We start from the raw sequence: 18,256 nt of genomic DNA on the forward strand, positions 1-18,256 counted from the left end.
CCAATGCCCTTCAAATTCAGTGGGCACTTGAAAAAAATTTGCTAATGCTTGTTTTTTTTTTTTAATTCCATCCGACTCCTCCCTTCAGTTTCTTGCTGCACTGCTTCACCCATCTTAACTCGATGATTAAACTTCAGTGCCTTCACAGATAATGTCATATATTGATCCCACTCAACCATATGTCTTGCAGCTTCATCACACCAGGATGTGATCACAGACAACTACAGACATCATAATTCTCATTCCGTGCTGTAGGGAACCAAAAGATCTTTCTCTTTTTCACACATGGCAGACTGGCCACAACAGGGGATTCCTCATGCCTGCAGAACTGTTGTCATCCCCTTCTCATCATTTACCAGGTTTAGCTCTTTGCCAAGGAGGGACAGAAAATAAGTAGGTAGAACACACTTGGAAAACAAACCAAAATGTCAAATCAGTGGATTCAAATTATGACTGACTAGTCTGTGTTCTTGTTTCAGCCTTGTAGGTGAAAGAAAGGGGGCATTTTACTGATGTATGTATAGCTACAAGTTTTCACTCACCTCTTACTGGATGGCTTTTTTCTTCACTCGTCTAGTTTCTTGCCAAAGACTAGGCTTGGGAAAAGAATTTTGAAATCTCCCTATCTCATCCCCACCCACAGCCCATCTAAGTAGTTGCATTAACACAAGAGTCTCTTAAACCAAATTTTTTCTTCTTGCGGCAAAACATTTCTATCCATAGTCTGTAACTGAAAAGAAAAGGAATATGACAAGGTTTAGATTCTGACTTTCCACTTTGACTAGTTTTCTAGTAACTTCCAATGAGAAAAAATCCAAATTTATTGAGAAGCAGACAAATATAAGGCTTCCTTTTTCAGGAAAATTATATATTATATGTAAAAAGCACAAGTTTATAAGAAGAGTCAGGATTTCACTTGAACAGGGCAATTGACATAGAAGAACAAACCAAGTAAAGAGGTTATTCTGCACACCACCTTAACAGATTGCAAGGCTGTATTTTATTTTGCTAAATCTGCCTCAATACCAAAAGCTGCAATACTTTAAAAATTGTTTGCTGAGATGTCCACATAAATTGTGTTATAATGGTGATTTAGCAATATCCAGAAATGAGACTATTATTGCAGACAACAACACTCGAGGTTTCCTTTAATTTGGTGGCAGAATTTTTAAGACTCAGTTGGGAACCTGAGCAAATATTTTTCTAAACATAACTGCCAACATGATCCTGAGGCTGCTCACTATTCTTGTAAATAATTTCCTATACTTTTCCAAATTCTATTTTTCACCTCTTAAGCCTCATTTGTAGTTATTGGTTTCTTCCAGTCTTGAGACAATAATAAGATGAAACCAAATAGTTTTCTTCCATAATAACCCTGCTGATCAGACGTTAAAGAGAGCAGAGGAGCTCTAAAAGTTCTGTTTGGCTTTCATTATAACAATTATAAATGCTACAAGAGGTTACATGACATTTATATTTATTACAGTTGTGAATGGTCACACAGGAATTCTTTAGGATTTCACACACAAATCACCTATCACTGAAGATGACTTGTCTGACCTTGTGCATCTTTATTTTAATAAAATTGTTACAATAAAAAAAATCACTCAGGATTATGGTTTTACTTTCTTCTCTCCAAATACAGTTCTGCCTACAATGAAAGCATAAACAAATCTTTTAAACAGTAACTGCAAAGTTTTGTTTAGAGTGATTTCTTTCATGCCCTAGGTATAAACAAATTAATTGAGTTAGCTAAAAATTTCTTTCCTGAGCAAGCTTTACATATCACAATATAAAACCACTACTCAAAAAAATCCCCATACATATCAGCACTGTTAATAATTAAAATAAAACAAACAAAAAAACCCCATAAGACATAAGATTCCAAAATCCAGACAGCAAATTTTACTTTCTTTTCATACCACCAAGTCACAGATAACAGAATATTTTGAGTTGGAAGTCCAAGTCCTGGCCCTGCAGAGGGTAGCCCCAAAAATCATACCATGTGCCTTATCAGTTGCTCTTTAAATTATACTAGCTATTACAAATATACCAAAATGTTTATAGTCTTTACATCCTAGAATTTATCAGACATTATTCTTTTGCTATCTTCTTCATCTTGACACAAATTTCCAGCTTTCAATATAAAATTCAACTCCTATTAAATGCAGTTTTTTGCTTAGACACATAATAATAAACTAATGAAAATAAGCATGGAATAACACATCATTTTAGCAGTCCAACCTTTAAAATATTTGAAAGAGTGCTAAGCCTCACAACTAGAATAACAATGGACAGAAATTCTTTATTACTATTTAGAGCAATTAGAAAAAGAATTCAAGCAATAACTGTAATTTACAACTTATTACTTAGGCTGTTAAAATGATTAAGCCTTCCAAGTCCATTGAAGTGACCAATTCAAACAAGCATAGCTTGACACCAGCTGTAACAGTTTGTAATACATTTACTTGCCTAGCCTTGTATAGATATATAGACATTAAAGCAAGTCCTGCATGTCATCATTCTACTTCATCATGCAGACAACACTTACCTCTACCACAAAAGGAGAACAAAGTATTTTATTTACTGCCTCACTTAGCAAGGAACAAAAAGATAAGTACCGTGAACAGTAACTTACTCCACAAATGAGGATCTTTTCTCTTGCTCCTATTAGAGCCTTGCAAGCATCACCATTTTGTAGAAAACTGGAGAAGACAATGGTGAGATGAGGGGGGAAAAAAAAATCAGAAGACTAATGCAATGCTTCTTTTTTGTGTTCACCTGACATAAAAACCAGACAAGGACAGTGAGAAGAGTTTAATTTTTTTCAGTTATTTTTTGCTTACATTTTTAATCTAAAGGCTCAAAAATTAGAAGTCAAAATTTGTCAACATCTGCTAAAACATGTTGTCAACTTATGTCAATTTTTATTGTTTGGAGTACAGTTATTTTTAGAAGAATTATATTTAGGAGTGAGTTAAACTAGCCTGTTCACATTGCACACTACTGCTTGATACTTCTGACAGTAGCTTGTTGTCTTTCTTTTATGGCCAACTTAAAAAAAACCATTAAGAGAACTACACTCTTGAGATCAGCGTAGAGCTCTAGAACTTGTTTAATGGCTGAGTGAATGCAACTACTATTTCAAGCAGTACCGCGGATTGCAGAGGTCAGCAAGGGCTGAAGTGAAATGTTCACTTCAATTAGTTTCTAATACCTTAAGTTCAAAATGTTCTGACAAAGAGCAACTTATGAATTCCATGAAATATCCATTATATACATGTCACAACAGACCATTAAAGTGACTCAAGGCTCTTCAGCTACTAAAAAGCAGCAGTCACACAACATCTGCAGAGATCTCCTTCTCCATGACAGCAGCTGTCAATCTGAGGGGCTTTTAATGTTGCACTGAAGCATAATGTCCCCTTACAGATGAGGCTCTCTCTGGGTAGGTGTGACAGACCTTAGATGGCAAACACTGTGATGAGAATAAAAGCATTAGCCGGCATTCTCTAAGGGAAGGTCATTACTGCCCTTTAGAAAAGCAGCATTTTTGGGTACTTTGCTTTCTCCACTGAAAGACAGCGAACCTATTGCCTCTCTGCATTCCTCATTCTTAGCTCTGTTTTGCGGGTATGCACAGAGGTACAACTGAGCAGGGAGAATCAATCCAGGGCAGTGCTTCTCAAACTGCAGTAAACAGATGCTCAGCAGCTTCAAGGAAAAAGGTCTGAAAACCACTTGTTTTAGAAAAATTTCGATATACGCTCTTTATTAGCTGCATCACAGCAGTGATGGAAACATACTGCTTAAGCATATCAGGCTCTGAAAATGGAGGAACAATGCTGATAGGTGTTGAATTTTTTGTTCAAAGTCTCTCTGCTGCCTTTAAGAATAAATCACCTCCATAAATTCATGCTCCATTGCAATAAAAAAAGCTGACAGTAAATCAGCACTTAGAGAGGTGCTGTATTTAGAAGAGTGAGAGTGAAATACTGTGACTTTAAATTTAATACATACAGGGTTGAACATGATCTTTCTGAGACTGGAGTTTGGGTGAAGGGGAGAAGTTCATTATCACAATGAAATATGGTTCCACAGTCTATCAACTCTCATTTCCCTACCAAGCCATGATATGACAGTTACCAGTCAACTTAATTTTTGTCTGTTCCCAAACAGCATTCAAGACTACCAATATGTTATTGAAAAAAATTAAATTACTCAAAGTGCATCTAACTACTTCACTCCATATTGAAATATTAGGAAGAAGGGAGGTATAAACAAAACCAAATCACCAGTAGTGTTTAATTTGAGGCATACTTAGTTTTTCTGATAAATTCACTAAGAGACACTGACTCCATTTCCACAGACCTAAGTGAATTAGCTTTTAGGTAAAAGATACATTTTTTCAGTACTGCACAGACAGCTTTATTTTTACAGAAAAGCCCAACCAACAACAACAAAAGCACCAAAACAAACTAAAAAAAACCACTCCACCTTGCTTTTATTGACATGTTGCGTTAAGAAACTTTTCATTACATACAGTTTGGTCAAATCTGACCATACTGTTACAGCCTAGATCTAATACAACATTAACAGTACACCTACACAGACAGCTATCTGTTCATGTCTGGAAATGAGCCAGCATTGCCTCTGCCCCATCATACTGCCCACGACAGTATGGACTGCTTTTCAGAGAAGAAACCTCTTTTAACCTCCTCCAGACTACCGACATACAGTATGAGATGAATCTAAAACCTATGAATGACAGTAAAGACAGGTAAACTTTATATTCCATCCCTTTTTTAGTTTACATCTGTCAGATTTAAACCTATAGGCAACCTTCTCTATCCACTGAAGATGAACCTGGCTGCTTACATTCTTTCCTTCAAAAAATGAAGCAGATGTCCTTATTTTCTCTTACAAAATGTGGCCAGGAGACAGGGTAGCCATCTTTGATATTAGGTCTCTCCCCTACAAAGCAGAAGCATCTTCCTTGATTTTTTGGGAGTTCAAAAGCATACCTCCTACCTCCTGCGGTGGACAACACATGTATTAAAAACACATTATAGACAAACACAAATTGGAATACCAGTCACCTTCCCTTTGCCATTGTTCCACCAAGCACAAAACAATTCAAGATTCCTAAGAGCAGAAAAAGATCAAACATTAGTGTATTACTCAGCAGTTAGGACACACAATACACCCTCCAGGTCTTTTATTTTTAAAATAGATCTGCACGTCACTTATTAAATCTTATCTCCAAGGCTTGCATAAATCTAGTCAAAATTCATACATGCACTACAGTGAGACCACCATGTACCAGGTATAAATTTTCATTAAGAAAGTTCAGGGAAAATCTCCATGCCAATTTGAGCAACAATATGATTAATATTATTATATCAGTGTTTTATTGTCTGGTTTAGGCATTTGAAAATCTCTCCATTTTTTGAAGAACCATAATTCTGCACTTAGTATGCATTTCTACAAGGCTCCAGATAATTCAACATTTCAACAGTCACACACAATACATATTTTTCTGAAGTGTTTCTTTTAAATCAAAGTACTGTTCCCAAGTACAGGTGAATCAGGCTTCTCTACACTCCTTTCAACAACAATGTCCAAATGGTTGCTCTTGTTTCAACATAAAATCAAAATCATCTATCATTTTGTCTGCAACTCCAGCTAAGAGGTAGCTGAGCACTCTAAAAATAAAGCTAACAGATGTGTCTTGGGATCTAAACAGACATAATATCTTGAAAATTAAGCTAAACTGCTAACCTGCAAAAACAGCATACATGCAAGCTGCAAGGAAAAAAACCCCAGACATTAAAAGCTTCATGCTGGAAGCCAGACTTTTGAGGATGGTGGGAAATTGAAGTTAAGAAGTCCTATAGTGCATGTTTGAAAGTGCAGCAACACGATCTCAGGAATTTCTGAAAAAAGGAGACATGAAACAGGTAGAGAAGAATCTCTCCTTAAAAAATCTCTCAGCCTCCTAGAAAGTTACTGTCAAGCAGAGTTCTTAGCTCTCTCTAGCAAACATGTACCAAAATAAAAACTGACCAAAAACCAGAACAGTACCTTGACATCCAACATGTTTTAATGGCTGCATTACACAGCTCTTAAAGCTTTTTCCCCAACTGTCTTTATTTTAAAACCACACCTTTAGCTCTTTGCTTAATAAAATTAACCTTTTGTTTCTAAAAAGACTTTTTCTGTAATGACACAGTCAGTTCCAAATTTAAAAAAAACCTACTATTAGTGAAGAGGCTCATTATAATCAAAGACTGACTAGAATATTTATAATCAGCATATGGTTTAGGACTCAAAAAATCTGAAACACTTACTTCTTACCATATTCAGGCTCAAAAATCAGCCTTGGTAGCCAGTGCTCCATATGTAAGCACTGAGCTACTGGAAAGCACTTATAATTCTGAAAATGCTCAGACACAGAAGATGACCCATTTAGATTTCTATATACAAATGGCTTTGCTTTTCAATGCATTCCCAGGAACAATGAAAGATAAAACTGAGGCACTGTTTTATGTGACAGGGCAAGAGACAGAAAATATTAAAAGTAGCAACAATTTTTCTCTACCATTAAGTAATTCTACATGATACTTCTTACCAAGTATTACTTTAGGACAACACTGATCATGAAGCAGCTATTTCCTATGGAAACTCTCTAATATCTAGGCAGACAGCTTGCTGTCAGAAGCCGACAGAAGTTCAGAATTAACAAAAGTTTTAGGTCACAAATTTACATGCATTTATTATGATGTCCCATCATTGGGCTACAGCAATCCACCATGAGAAGGTCATTCCAAGTATCACATGCTAGCCTGTATCAAGCAAATCATTGGACACTCAAAGGAACTTTTAACAGTTTTTGAACTTTTGGAAACACTGATCAGGTCTCTAATGAATAAACAGATCATAAACTTATGAGGAACCTATAGCTTACTAGAAGACAGCCTACAAATGCCTATAGCCTATAGTGCTTTAATAATCTATGAAATCAAATAGATTTTAAGAATCACTCCCATCTGCCTCAATTGGTTTCTTTTGCCTTTTGATGTAATAGCACTACTATCAGGTGTTGTTTTTTTTTTTATTAATACTGCCAGGACTTGAAAAGATTTGAGCCAAGAAGCACCACTGAACTTTGCCTCAGATAGAACAGATGACCATATAGAAAAAATACAAACCCTAAAGAGCTTAAAGACATGTACTTCACTTGTCACTCCACAATAAAATAATGAGTTGACCAGCTGAGTAAACAGGTATGAAAGAGAGGTGTAATTCTCCCTCATGAACTGGACCTCTTTCAGACCAATAATATAAAAAAAAATCATTCTCCTTTCTAATAAAACTTCTTCCATTTTCTGGACAAATAAACAAAATCTTTAGAGTTAGAAGTAGAATGGATAAAAGTCTACCTAAATCAGATGCTAGACACAGATAATTCCAAATATCTGACTCCTATTACTGGAAACATCATAACTGGTAGACAATATATTCTTTTTGGACTGAATTGTACAGCATCTCTCCCTGGAGCATGGAACTTGCTGAAGGCAGATTTGCTTGAAGTTCATTTCCACGGAAAACAAAAACTGTTAACTTCTTTTTAATTTGGGGAATTCCTTTTAGTAGACCACTCATGCTAGCCAGAGCCACAGAATGCATCCCGTTGTCTTGCCTGGGGACACAGAGAGCATCGGTTCCCGTGGGTGCCACAGTGGAAGCTTCCATGGCACAACAGCCTTGAATCTTCAAGACTGTGGAGTAACATCAGTTCACTCTGCGTATGACATGTGTATGTATTCTGCAATAAAATGCCATTCCTCAGCTACAGTGTAGGGCCCTGCAACACCACTTGTGTTGTATAGGGTTTGGTCTGTTTTCACAAGGGCAAATTCAGATCAAACTGCAATGCCAGAAACTTTCATTACCATCTCTACAGCAGCCTAAACCACCTATCACTTCTCCTGAATTAACTGTAAGATAATTCTTCCCCCGCTGTGAAGATCATCTAAGCACAGGACATTTGAGGTTTTCCAAAACAGGAAGAGCCAGAGCAGTTTGCTTAGAATATGAAAATGTAACAAATAGCACTGTCTTGTATTACTAGCAAAAACCAATATTTGCCATACAGGGTAGCTGGGTGGCATAGAAGTGAAATTTCCTTCCCCATAAATTAGACAAATTTTGTAAAGCCGTTGTTCCCAAAGAAAGAGCACCTATGACAAACTCAACTTGTATTTTCACTTGTGTTCTCAAGACTGCTAAGTTTCACAACGGCACAAGGAAACACAGTTGGGAAAGGTTGACAATCACAGCCTTCTCCTTTAATGTTAACAAAAGGCAGAACCATTTGAGAGTTAAAAGACCTCTCTAAGCATTTCTGCACAGACATTCAGCGGCTAGTGGCTGAACAAGATTTAACAAGTTAAGCATTTTCTTTTTTTCCTGAAAAGCTGACTCTGCATGCCACTTATACAAGTGCTGGCTAAACTACTTAAGTTCCCACATATTATCAAGTTACAAATGACTTATGATTTTTTTTTTTTAATTACTTGAAGGCTTGTTTCAAAATCACTACGGAGGGTGTAGTTTTGTTTAATGATAATAAGAACCTTTTGTAGAAAAACACTTATCTGGTACAGCTGATCTGTCAGACAATCTATGCGAACCTGCATGCTCCTGGAAGGCAAGATTCTCAAGCCACGAACAGGGTCATGTTGGAGAAATATATCTAGTAACTTCTAATTTTGGCCACTCTGTAGCCATTACATCAGAACTGGCAACTGGAAGCTGCCGGACAAGCCACTTCAATATAGTATTTAGCATAGTATTAAAGATACAGTAAAGTATCTTAGTGTCAATCACTTTTTCAGTTTTCCAGAACCTACGCATCCACTATGCAGTACAGACAAAATAATTACTCTGAAAGAAGCCTCCACACCCCAAAAACGACCCTCATAAACTTGATCGACTGGCCTAAGACAGCTTCCCTTCATACATCAATTTTCAGACTTCTCATTCACATGCTACAAGCCATTTCCATTTTCAAACTCTTGATGTGGGAATTTTACTCATAATCCCTGTTTTGGACTGCCTCATTTTGTGTAAAATAGTTCATTACATCAAACAGACAGAAAATTACTCAAAAAACCAGAAATTACAACATTTATTTCAGCTATAGAAAACTGAGAATACTTCACTGCAATGAATACTAATTTATTTGAGCAATTATCTCTGATGAGAAAGAACAAAGTTCGAATTATTGGTTTGAAGCAAGTAAAGCAAGGAATTTAAGCTGGTTTTGTGTGTTCAGGAGAAATAGCCTACTAGTGAATGACAGATATACAGATACATATATATATTGAGGGAAACACAGGTACATTTAGCGGACACAGGGAAAAAGTCTCAATTCCCTTCTCCTCATAAAAACATGTATGGCTTCATTAAATTGCTTTTTACTGACATAAAAAACAAATAAATTGTTTTTTACTGTTTCTTGCTTTTATGTTGCTATTGGAGAGCTTAAAATCCCATGTATTTTAGAGTGCACTCTTCATTTTCTTTCATTTCCTTGGGTAAATAATTCCAATCTTTTCATTCCCTTGAAAAAATTCTGCCATATCCATCATATCAAACTCTTTACAATACTGTGATTTATCTCTTTTAAACTAATTGACAGTTAATAATGGACTTTGAATAGCAGATAAGAATTAATGGATTTACATACAATGGCAGTCCCTTCTATGTTTTTTTGCTGTTTCTGATTACAGCTAAAATTTGGATAACAGTACCTTATCAAACTGTAATAATGCTCAATTTTTTTGTTATATTAATACTGTTAATTGAAAACTCTTCAGACACATAAATGGAAACTTATTTTCTGCTTCCAAAACACACTGGAAGCAATATACCAAGAAGCCAGTTTACATGTCATCCTGCTGTCCTTTCACAAAGCTTGCTTGGACTTCTCAGTTCACCTTTCCAATATTTGTGAATTCAATTAAATTGTTTTAAATCCTTAGTAAATAATTCTACTGTATGAGTGAAATTCTACAGATGACTAATAAAAGATACTGAACAGCTCCTGTTCAATATTTAAGAGAAAAAATTAAGTTTCTTACAAGTTAATATTTCTGTTAATTACTCTCAGACATTTTTGTGATCCATGAAAATATTTTACGTCTCATATCACGGCTTTTTCATTTAATAGCTTGGGGCGAGGAACCTTCAATTACACCTTTTTTAAGTGTATGTAAATTAGAACTATATTAAAATTTAATCCACTATGCTACTATTGCAACCAAAACCCCTGGTAGATTAGTGAGGCACATTTGTCATTGCAGAAGCAGTACCAAGTACATGTGATTTCAGTAATTTCAGTGATTTCAGTTCGCACTACGGAGTCTAGCATCAGTCTTTGTTGTCATCACATACTTTTATCTACAGGCAGTTGTGATTGCAAAGGATGAGAATTACGTGTGCATGTTTTTTCATTATAAGCACCCAACAATTTTCAGACCTGTTCCCTACACAAACTTTATGAGACCACTTGCAGAGTATTGGAAATCCTCCTTCAGTAACTTAAAATCTATTGACCAATTTTCTACCGGATTTGGTTTTGAAAACAAGAGATAAATAGAGAGCAGACATGCTATTAAGACTTCCAGAAAATGAATACAGCTTACCACAGAGCAGAAAAGAAGGGGAAAAGACACTACAAATGCCTTAACTATAAAAAACCGTTTCAACAGAATTTAATGCCTTTTATTATATGCCAAAAATCTACACCTGGCTTTAGAATAGGTTCCTGTTTTCTAATAAGTTTTAAATGTCATACTGCTAGGGCACTTATAATATATATTTTACTTTTGCATGGAGTCTGCTGTCAAAAGACTAAATTCATGTGGCAACCACAGCATCTGAAACGTCTACCAACAAAAACGTATAATAAACTAATTTAAAATTATCCATTATTTCTGCTCTGTGTTAAGTGGTTTGCTAAAATGTAACTACAGTTTTTTGTTATTCTGTAGTTCTTTGAATGTATAAGGTAATTTATTACACCAACAGACCAGTATAAACAAGCTGTTAATCTAGTGTCCCCCAAAAATACAGGCACGTATTTTCAGAAACATATACACTTTTGATGACATTTGCTGTCCTTTAACTGATTTAAAAAAAAAACATTTCTCTGAGAATTAAGAAAACCAACACAAATTTGTAATTATGCTAATTAAGTTTATATTCCCGGAAGTCTATAATTAGTTTTGCTGCCTCTCCAACACAGTCCTCATTCAGCTCATGCTGTAAGATGCAGCTCACAGCATTGCATATGTAGCTGAGTAGTTCGAAGAAGCTGCACAGCTCCCGTCCTCTAGGGAAGAGGTGGCTCTGCAACAAATATTATTTAGTTTGCAAAGTCATCTGAAATAAGTAGAACAGTCTAAGCTGTTCCAGTTGTATCTCATATCATTCTTTCTTTGGAACCACACCTTGTAAACATGAAATATATAGCATGTAATCTGTGTCAGACAACCTCAAGATTCCTTCCAAAAAACTTAAAGAGACTGATTCACAGATGTACTGGAACAGAGAACTCTTTTTGCAATCTGGCGCCTTGGTATCTTTCAGAATCCGGGACATAGTCCAAAATAACAAAAAACTAGAAAAGAGGTATTATCACCCCTGCAGCAGTCAGAGGCTCCAAGGTGGTAGAAATAGCTGAGCGTGAGTTATAAAACGTGCTTCAGTCTCCAGGCAGCTAAATTAGAGTACACTGAGATGCATCAGACACACAAGCAGGTGCTTATAAAAGGGCCCAATCCAAACACAGCAGGAGTAACCTGATAAGACTTACATCATGATACCTTTTCTCAGCAGCCAGAAGCATATGAACAAAGGCAAAAAAACCTCTTTCAAATTTCAAATTTCTTTCAAATTCTGTGTTTCCCACAGACAATAGAACTTCATATTTTAGTTTGATCCTCTGTCTGATAAGCATCATGCTTTATTTTTTTCCTTTCCTCCAAACCGCAGACGTGCAGATCTTGGTGAATGAGAAGTGAATGCATGTGCAAGTGGGCTGATAGCGATTTAAGAGTATTAAAAAACATAGAGAAGAACTAGAATAAGTAGGATTTTATGCATCGTTTTTTGTGGGGAAGAAAAACCAAAAGAAAGCACAAGGGTGTAAGATAAAGCACATCCATCATGGAAAGCAACAAAAAAAGAACTATGAAAAAGCAAGCAAAAGGAAAAGAAAGTAGGATAGAATACATTAAAAGCAGATCAAAACAGATTTTGTGATCAACTGTAGGGAAGAAAAAGACTGATGTGAAGGAAAATTTGTGAAATGTTGAGTTAAAATTTAATATATTGTACCCCAAATTGTGAAGCAAATCAGTCTCAAACAGGAAGTGTTGGGGGGGTGATGGGTGTCTCTCCACTTTGAAACTGGCTGGCTGAATCCAACCAAATCTGTCAGAGGTGTAGAATTCTCAAAGATACCTATAAAATGTTAGCTCATGAAATCAAGATGGTGTGATTGTCCTGATGAAGGGAAAGGATTCAGAATGCATTAACACCCTGTTGGACATTAGACAATCCAAGAAAAAATGAGACTTGTACTAAAAAAAAAAATCCATTAGAGCTTATAACCACTCTCAAGATTTAAAAAAAAAAAAAAAACCTGAGCAAGCCCACACACAAAAGAAAAAAAGAAGGAAAAAAAAGTAAAAACCAGGCTTCTACTGCTCAAGGAAACACTATTTTAAAATATTTCTTCCTCTTTCCTTTTACCAGGAAAAAAGACATGGTAATACTTGGTACAGTATGTACCACTAGGAGTAATAACAAACAGGTGTTAAAAGGCCCTCATGACACGTAAAAGTGTTGTACAAAGGCAGACAGTTTTACCTTCCTTTCGAAAATTAAAGCAAGAGAAGCAAAGTGACTGCAAGGAAAAGCAGCAGTGAAAAAGCTGGATGGAAAGCAAAGCCAAGCAACCCAGAACACCTTCCACCCACTACTTCAGTCTGCCTCACAACCAGCAGCACTCAATGCATAACATAACACATTTTGTGGAACTCAGTTGAAAGAGAACATACAGCATACTGTAATCTATGAGTAGAGCTTTTTAGAAAAGCTGTATCATTCTTTCAGTCTGTTTTATACCGAACAACCCCTTCCTAAAATTACAAATATGCAGCTGATAGTCAAGATGAAGCCAGTGTATTAGCTCAACACAAATGACCAGCAGCAACTCCTCAGCTTTTTTGACAAAAGCAGATTTTAGATGATGGAGTATATTAGCCAGTTACACTTTTAAAGCATAGTCAAGCCAGGTTTTCACATCCAGAAGCGACATCAGCTTGCTTGATGAAAATTAATCTTCACTACTATTTAAGCAATGAGAAACTTCAGACAGTATTGCCCTGAATGCCTTCTCATGTATTTGCTTATCTACTACTGCTAGTACCAGAAATGTAGCTAATTTAAACCAGTAAGTGATTTTTGTAGGTTCTACAACAAAAGCATCTAGAATCTCAGATAATTACATTTCACTGGCAAGCAAACTCAGATGTTTGGACACAACATAGTTGAACATTAAGTCAACTACCAAAGCTTTGCGAATCAAGCACTTAACATTAAAGGATAACAAGGCAGAACTACTTTAATGATTTTCAACGCTGTTCTCCAGACAGAATATCACAAAGTGGTTCACAATCATAATATTACTATCTCAAAATAGACCTTAAAATTTTCCACTTTTCCGGAAGCAGACCTTTCAACTTCAGACAGTACCTGGGATCTGCATGCCAAGAGAAAAAGGAATGCAGTCACATGGAATCAGTGACCAATTACTGCCAATAAACCAACTGACTGCAGTGGAAGAACCACTTTTGATATTAATAAGCAGTGATTCATGTGAAGCATCATATAGCTTTCCTTACTTATGGATTCATCATTCATAGATTTAGGATGAAAAAGTCAGCTCATTACCATATGAAATGCTAGTTCAATGTAGCATATTTCAGATGTTGGAGATGAAAACAAAAGGTATTGAAATGCGTCAGACTTTTACCTAAAATCCTGATTCTAGCATACTAAGACACAGCATACCTGTGTCTAACAGATCTTAATGCAGCACCTTGCTCCACTCCATGCTATCAACAGTTTCTGTGTGCCCTCTATGTTTATTTTATTCTTTTTGTAAAAACAAATGAAACCAAGTGATACCTCCTCAAGCTAAGAAAACAAATGTTTCAAACCGTGACTGCTTTAAAAGGTGGAAAATCCAAAGTAGAGCATTTAATCAGATTAAATGCCACTGTGTCACAATTAGATGTCACTGTGTGCTCACTTTAATTCTGAAAGCACATGCAGCTCGAAGGGAAGTCACGGCACTGTACGGCTCCAGGTGCAAGCGCGTGCAATGCACACACCTGGCGTTACAGCCAGCCCCCGGCCGGCGCTCCGCGCTTCCCATTCCTCCGGTCCGCGGGCGCGCAGGAAGGCGCTCGGGAGCGGGCTGGGAGAAGTTGGAACCTACGTGCTTCTCTTCGCTGCCGGCCATCCCCCGCGATCTCCAAGCCCTCCTAACAATGGTAGCAGTGTTCCAGCGGGCAGCTCTGCCCTGCAATCGGACCGAATCCCGCCGGCCGCTCTGCCCCGGTGCCCGCGGCGGGGAGGGGGCGCCTCCGCCCGCACCTGGCGGCGGTGACGTCACCCCGCCGCCCCCCGCCGCCCGCGCGCTGACCCCGGCCCGCTCCGCCGCACCTTCCCCGCCGATCCCGCCGGCCGCGGGCACGCGGGGCGGCCGGCAGCGGGAGGAGGAGAGGGAAGCGCCGTGCTCCGGCACAAGTGCGGCCCCCTCTCCTCCTCCGCCTCGCAACACGCCCCCCTCATGCCCCTGCCTGCGGGGGCGGCGGGGAGACGGGGGAAAGCGGCTCCGCGGCGTGCTTCCCTCCTTCCCTCCATCACTCCCTGCCGCCGCCGCCCCCCGCGCGGGTGCGGACAAAGGGGAGGGGACCAACACCTGGCGAGCGCCGGTCCCTTTGTGGGGTAGGCGCGTCGCGCAGCCCCGCCGGCGATGGGGAGCGGGGGCCGGTCCTTCCCGCCCGCCCCAGGGACGGCGAGGGAAGGAAGGTACGGGGGTGGGGGGCACTTACTCGCCTGCCCTCGCCGCGCACCTTCACGCCGCTCGCCCTCAGCCTCAGCCCCTCCCTCCGCGGCCGCCGGGACGGTGGAAGTTCAGACGGCGCCGGCCATTCCCAGCTGGCGGCTCCGCGTTTCGGGGGGCGGCGGCGGGCGCGGAGCGTCCCCGGCGGATTCACAATAGACACCGGGCAGCGCGCGCGTGTCTCTGTGTGTGTGCGCGTGTGTGCGCGCGCGGGGGGCGGGGCCTCTCCCGGCGCGCCGAGCCGGGCGGGAGGGAGCGGGGGGGAAGCGCTGTTTACCCGGCGGCCGAACCCGGCCGCCCCCCCCACCACCGCCCGATGCTCGGGCTGGTCCATGCGCCGCCGCCCCCCACCCCGCGGGCGGGCAGGTGGTACAGTCCGGCCCGCCGGGCTCCCTCTCCCCGGCGCGGGCGGGGCGGGGTCCCGCCGCTGTGACGTAGTGAAGCCGGGTGTGCATGCGGCCAATCAGCACGAGGGGGCGGAGCTCCCCGGGGCACGGCGCGGGGACGGGGGTGGGATCCCGGGGGCGACAACCGGGGTACTGCGGGGCTGGGTTTCTTGCTCTCTGCCGAAAAGACGGCGAAGACGCTTTTCGGAAAGAAGTGGGTGGCTGGGAGCTCGCCCTGGCCTGTTGGCTATTTTCCCCTGCCGACCTGCGAAGTGCCTAGGACAGCCGGAGGGAACGCGGTTCCAAATGCCAAACGCGGCGCCGCGGTGCATGCTGGAGCTTGTAGTCCCGCTGTGGGGTCCTGAAAGGTTAAACACTGTCAACAGCCAAGTGGGATGTTACCCTATCAAACGCCTGTATATCGCGTAAAAGACCACAATTTATCCTTTAGAGTATCTTTTCTGTTTTAATCAGTCACATTTTTGAGAGGCATCCCCAGCCCGCTCGTTCTGCGGTGGAAGGGACGCCCCGAAGTCTGCGGAGCTGCCAGGACCTGCCCGTCCCGTCATCCCCCGCGCCAAGATGTCGGCGGCGATTGCCGCGCTCGCCTCCTACGGCGGCTCCGACTCGGAGCCCGACTCAGAGCCCGAGACTGAGGGCGGCTCCCAGCGCTCCGCCGCCGTGCTCGCCAGCCGCGATGCCGTGCTGCACCTCCGGCCGCCGCCCGCCGCGCCGCCGGCCCTGCCCGTCGATGCGGCCCCGGAAGTAGCCGTGAAGGTAGGCAAGCCTCTAGGGCCCGGGCCGCCCGCCTGGCCGGCGCTGTGTCCGCACTGCCGGCCTCTGGACAATGCTGGCGGCAGCCCTGGAGCAGCCCCAGGCTGGGGAGGCGGCGCGGACGGGGCGCGGTACCGGCAGGGGTGCATTGCCGTCGCCTGGCCCTGCCCTGCCTTGCCTTGAGGGCTGGGGTCGGAGCTGTGGAGGGGAAGGCGTGTGTCGGGGAGCTCTCGTGAATTCCAGCCGCGGGGGTTAAGTTTATTAAAGCGTGTTAACTCTATCTCAAGGCGTGCCTTGATTACTGCTCCTCAGATACTTGTTTGCTGTTCCCAGTCAAAGATGTTTTCCTGGGTGTTTTTCCCGGGTGGTGGGGTGAAGTCGGTACTTGATAGGGTGGCTGCAACTGAATCCTGTTCTAAAGGGCAGCCTGAAAGCTGGTTCGTGTTTCTATTTCGTTATTGCTGGGGAAACCTTTATTTTCCAAGTTCAGTATCGCATTGGCTCACTTTTGTGATACGAGAAAGGGAAAGGAGGGGTGTGCTGGTTTAGCTTTGGGATTTTTTTTTTGGACAGGCAACGAATTTCTAATCAAAAACATGCATCTTGCCATGAAAACTGTCGTTGTTACTGTCCTGCTGCTACAGGCTCAGAAAACTTTCTTGCCTAGTGACAAGGAGGTGGATAAGCTCTTTCACTTTATGGTCATTAGTTAATTCAGATTCTATTACAATTTATCGTATTTTTCTGTAGACATTGTATTTGGTATAGTGACTACATTTGTTGATCTCTTAGAGACTTGGAAATCTGGCTTCTCAAGTTGCAGCATCCAGCAGGCTGTCTTGTTCACATTTCAAAAGAAACGCTAATTAACATCTATAATATTTCCTGAGGGTTAGTGGTAAGTGGCAAGTAGCACTGGATATGGTTTCCACCACCCTTCAGCCTTTAGCAACATGTTTTCCCTTTGCCATGCCAGCACAATGGTTTATATAATTGCTCAGGGGCTGATGTCAGGGAACTGATCTGAATTCTGAGAAAACACAACTCTGGTGAAGTTATTTGTCCTCGGATCCATTCCTTGATCTGGTTTACACAAATGCTGTGCTGGTGCAGACGAATCTGCAGTGCCAATGCAGAAACAAACAGCTGGTGAAAAGAGTTAGGTGTCAGCAGCATGTTTGCCAGCCTGTGCCCTGGAAGGGGTATCCACCAGCACATCTAGGACTGCCTCTGCCTCAAGACAGTATGCTAACTATGATGAAAAGGCTATGAGGCTTTTCAATATCAAGATGTTTGATTGTAATATTTGTAACTTTTACTTGTGAACATAGATGAGGGGGATATAACTGCAAATAGCAACAGTTTCAGTCTAAGGCTTTCAGAACACAGCATACTGGGACTTCTTTTTAGCACCACAACCTGTTCTGAGTAGCAACAGGTAATTTCTTTGTAGAATTCTATCAGGCTTCCTTTTTGAACTTTTAGGGTTCGAGAAGTAACTGCAGGTCTCACATGCCACATGTTCTCAATACCTTCTATGTCTAAAAATGATAGTGTCCCACTGGTCAGCTGTGGAAGCTTGCCAGATACCCCTCAGGAATTTACCCAGATTCTTTAGAATTAAAAAGCCCTTACTGAATAAATGTGAAAGATATAGTGTTTTGAGTGTTAGTCACAAGTCCTCTCTAAGTACAGGCCTGGAAAAACAGGAAACTGAGTAAGTAGGAAAGCAAAGTTACAGTTCATTAGTATCACTTCACTTGACAAATGTTGTTAACATGAATATGGATCCAATACTCTTGAATGCAAAGATATTAATTGCACAAAAGACCAGGAATGGGTGACACAAGCTGATGGTAAGAAGGGAGGTTAGAAGGGTTAGTCATTC

General features: G+C 40.9%; 2 protein-coding genes across 3 annotated transcripts in view; one reads left to right on the forward strand and one right to left on the reverse strand.

Moving 5' to 3' along the window:
* WASF1 (WASP family member 1) overlaps positions 1–15,444 on the reverse strand; it is an 87,646-nt gene extending 72,202 nt beyond the window's left edge. Inside the window, exon 1 of one of the 2 annotated variants that reach the window (XM_066315243.1) lies at positions 15,198–15,444. The gene's annotated coding sequence lies outside the window, so the exon portion shown is untranslated. The remainder of the gene's footprint in view (positions 1–15,197) is intronic. The other variant, XM_066315242.1, reaches the window with a different exon arrangement.
* A 347-nt stretch (positions 15,445–15,791) lies between these two features.
* Positions 15,792–18,256, forward strand: part of CDC40 (cell division cycle 40) — a 38,784-nt gene continuing 36,319 nt past the window's right edge. The window contains exon 1 of the mRNA XM_066315236.1: positions 15,792–16,371. Coding sequence (XP_066171333.1) covers positions 16,177–16,371 — 195 coding nt within the window. The 5' untranslated portion in view covers positions 15,792–16,176. The remainder of the gene's footprint in view (positions 16,372–18,256) is intronic.

This window comes from Sylvia atricapilla, chromosome 3 (genome assembly GCF_009819655.1).
Source record: "Sylvia atricapilla isolate bSylAtr1 chromosome 3, bSylAtr1.pri, whole genome shotgun sequence".
NCBI lineage: Eukaryota > Metazoa > Chordata > Aves > Passeriformes > Sylviidae > Sylvia > Sylvia atricapilla.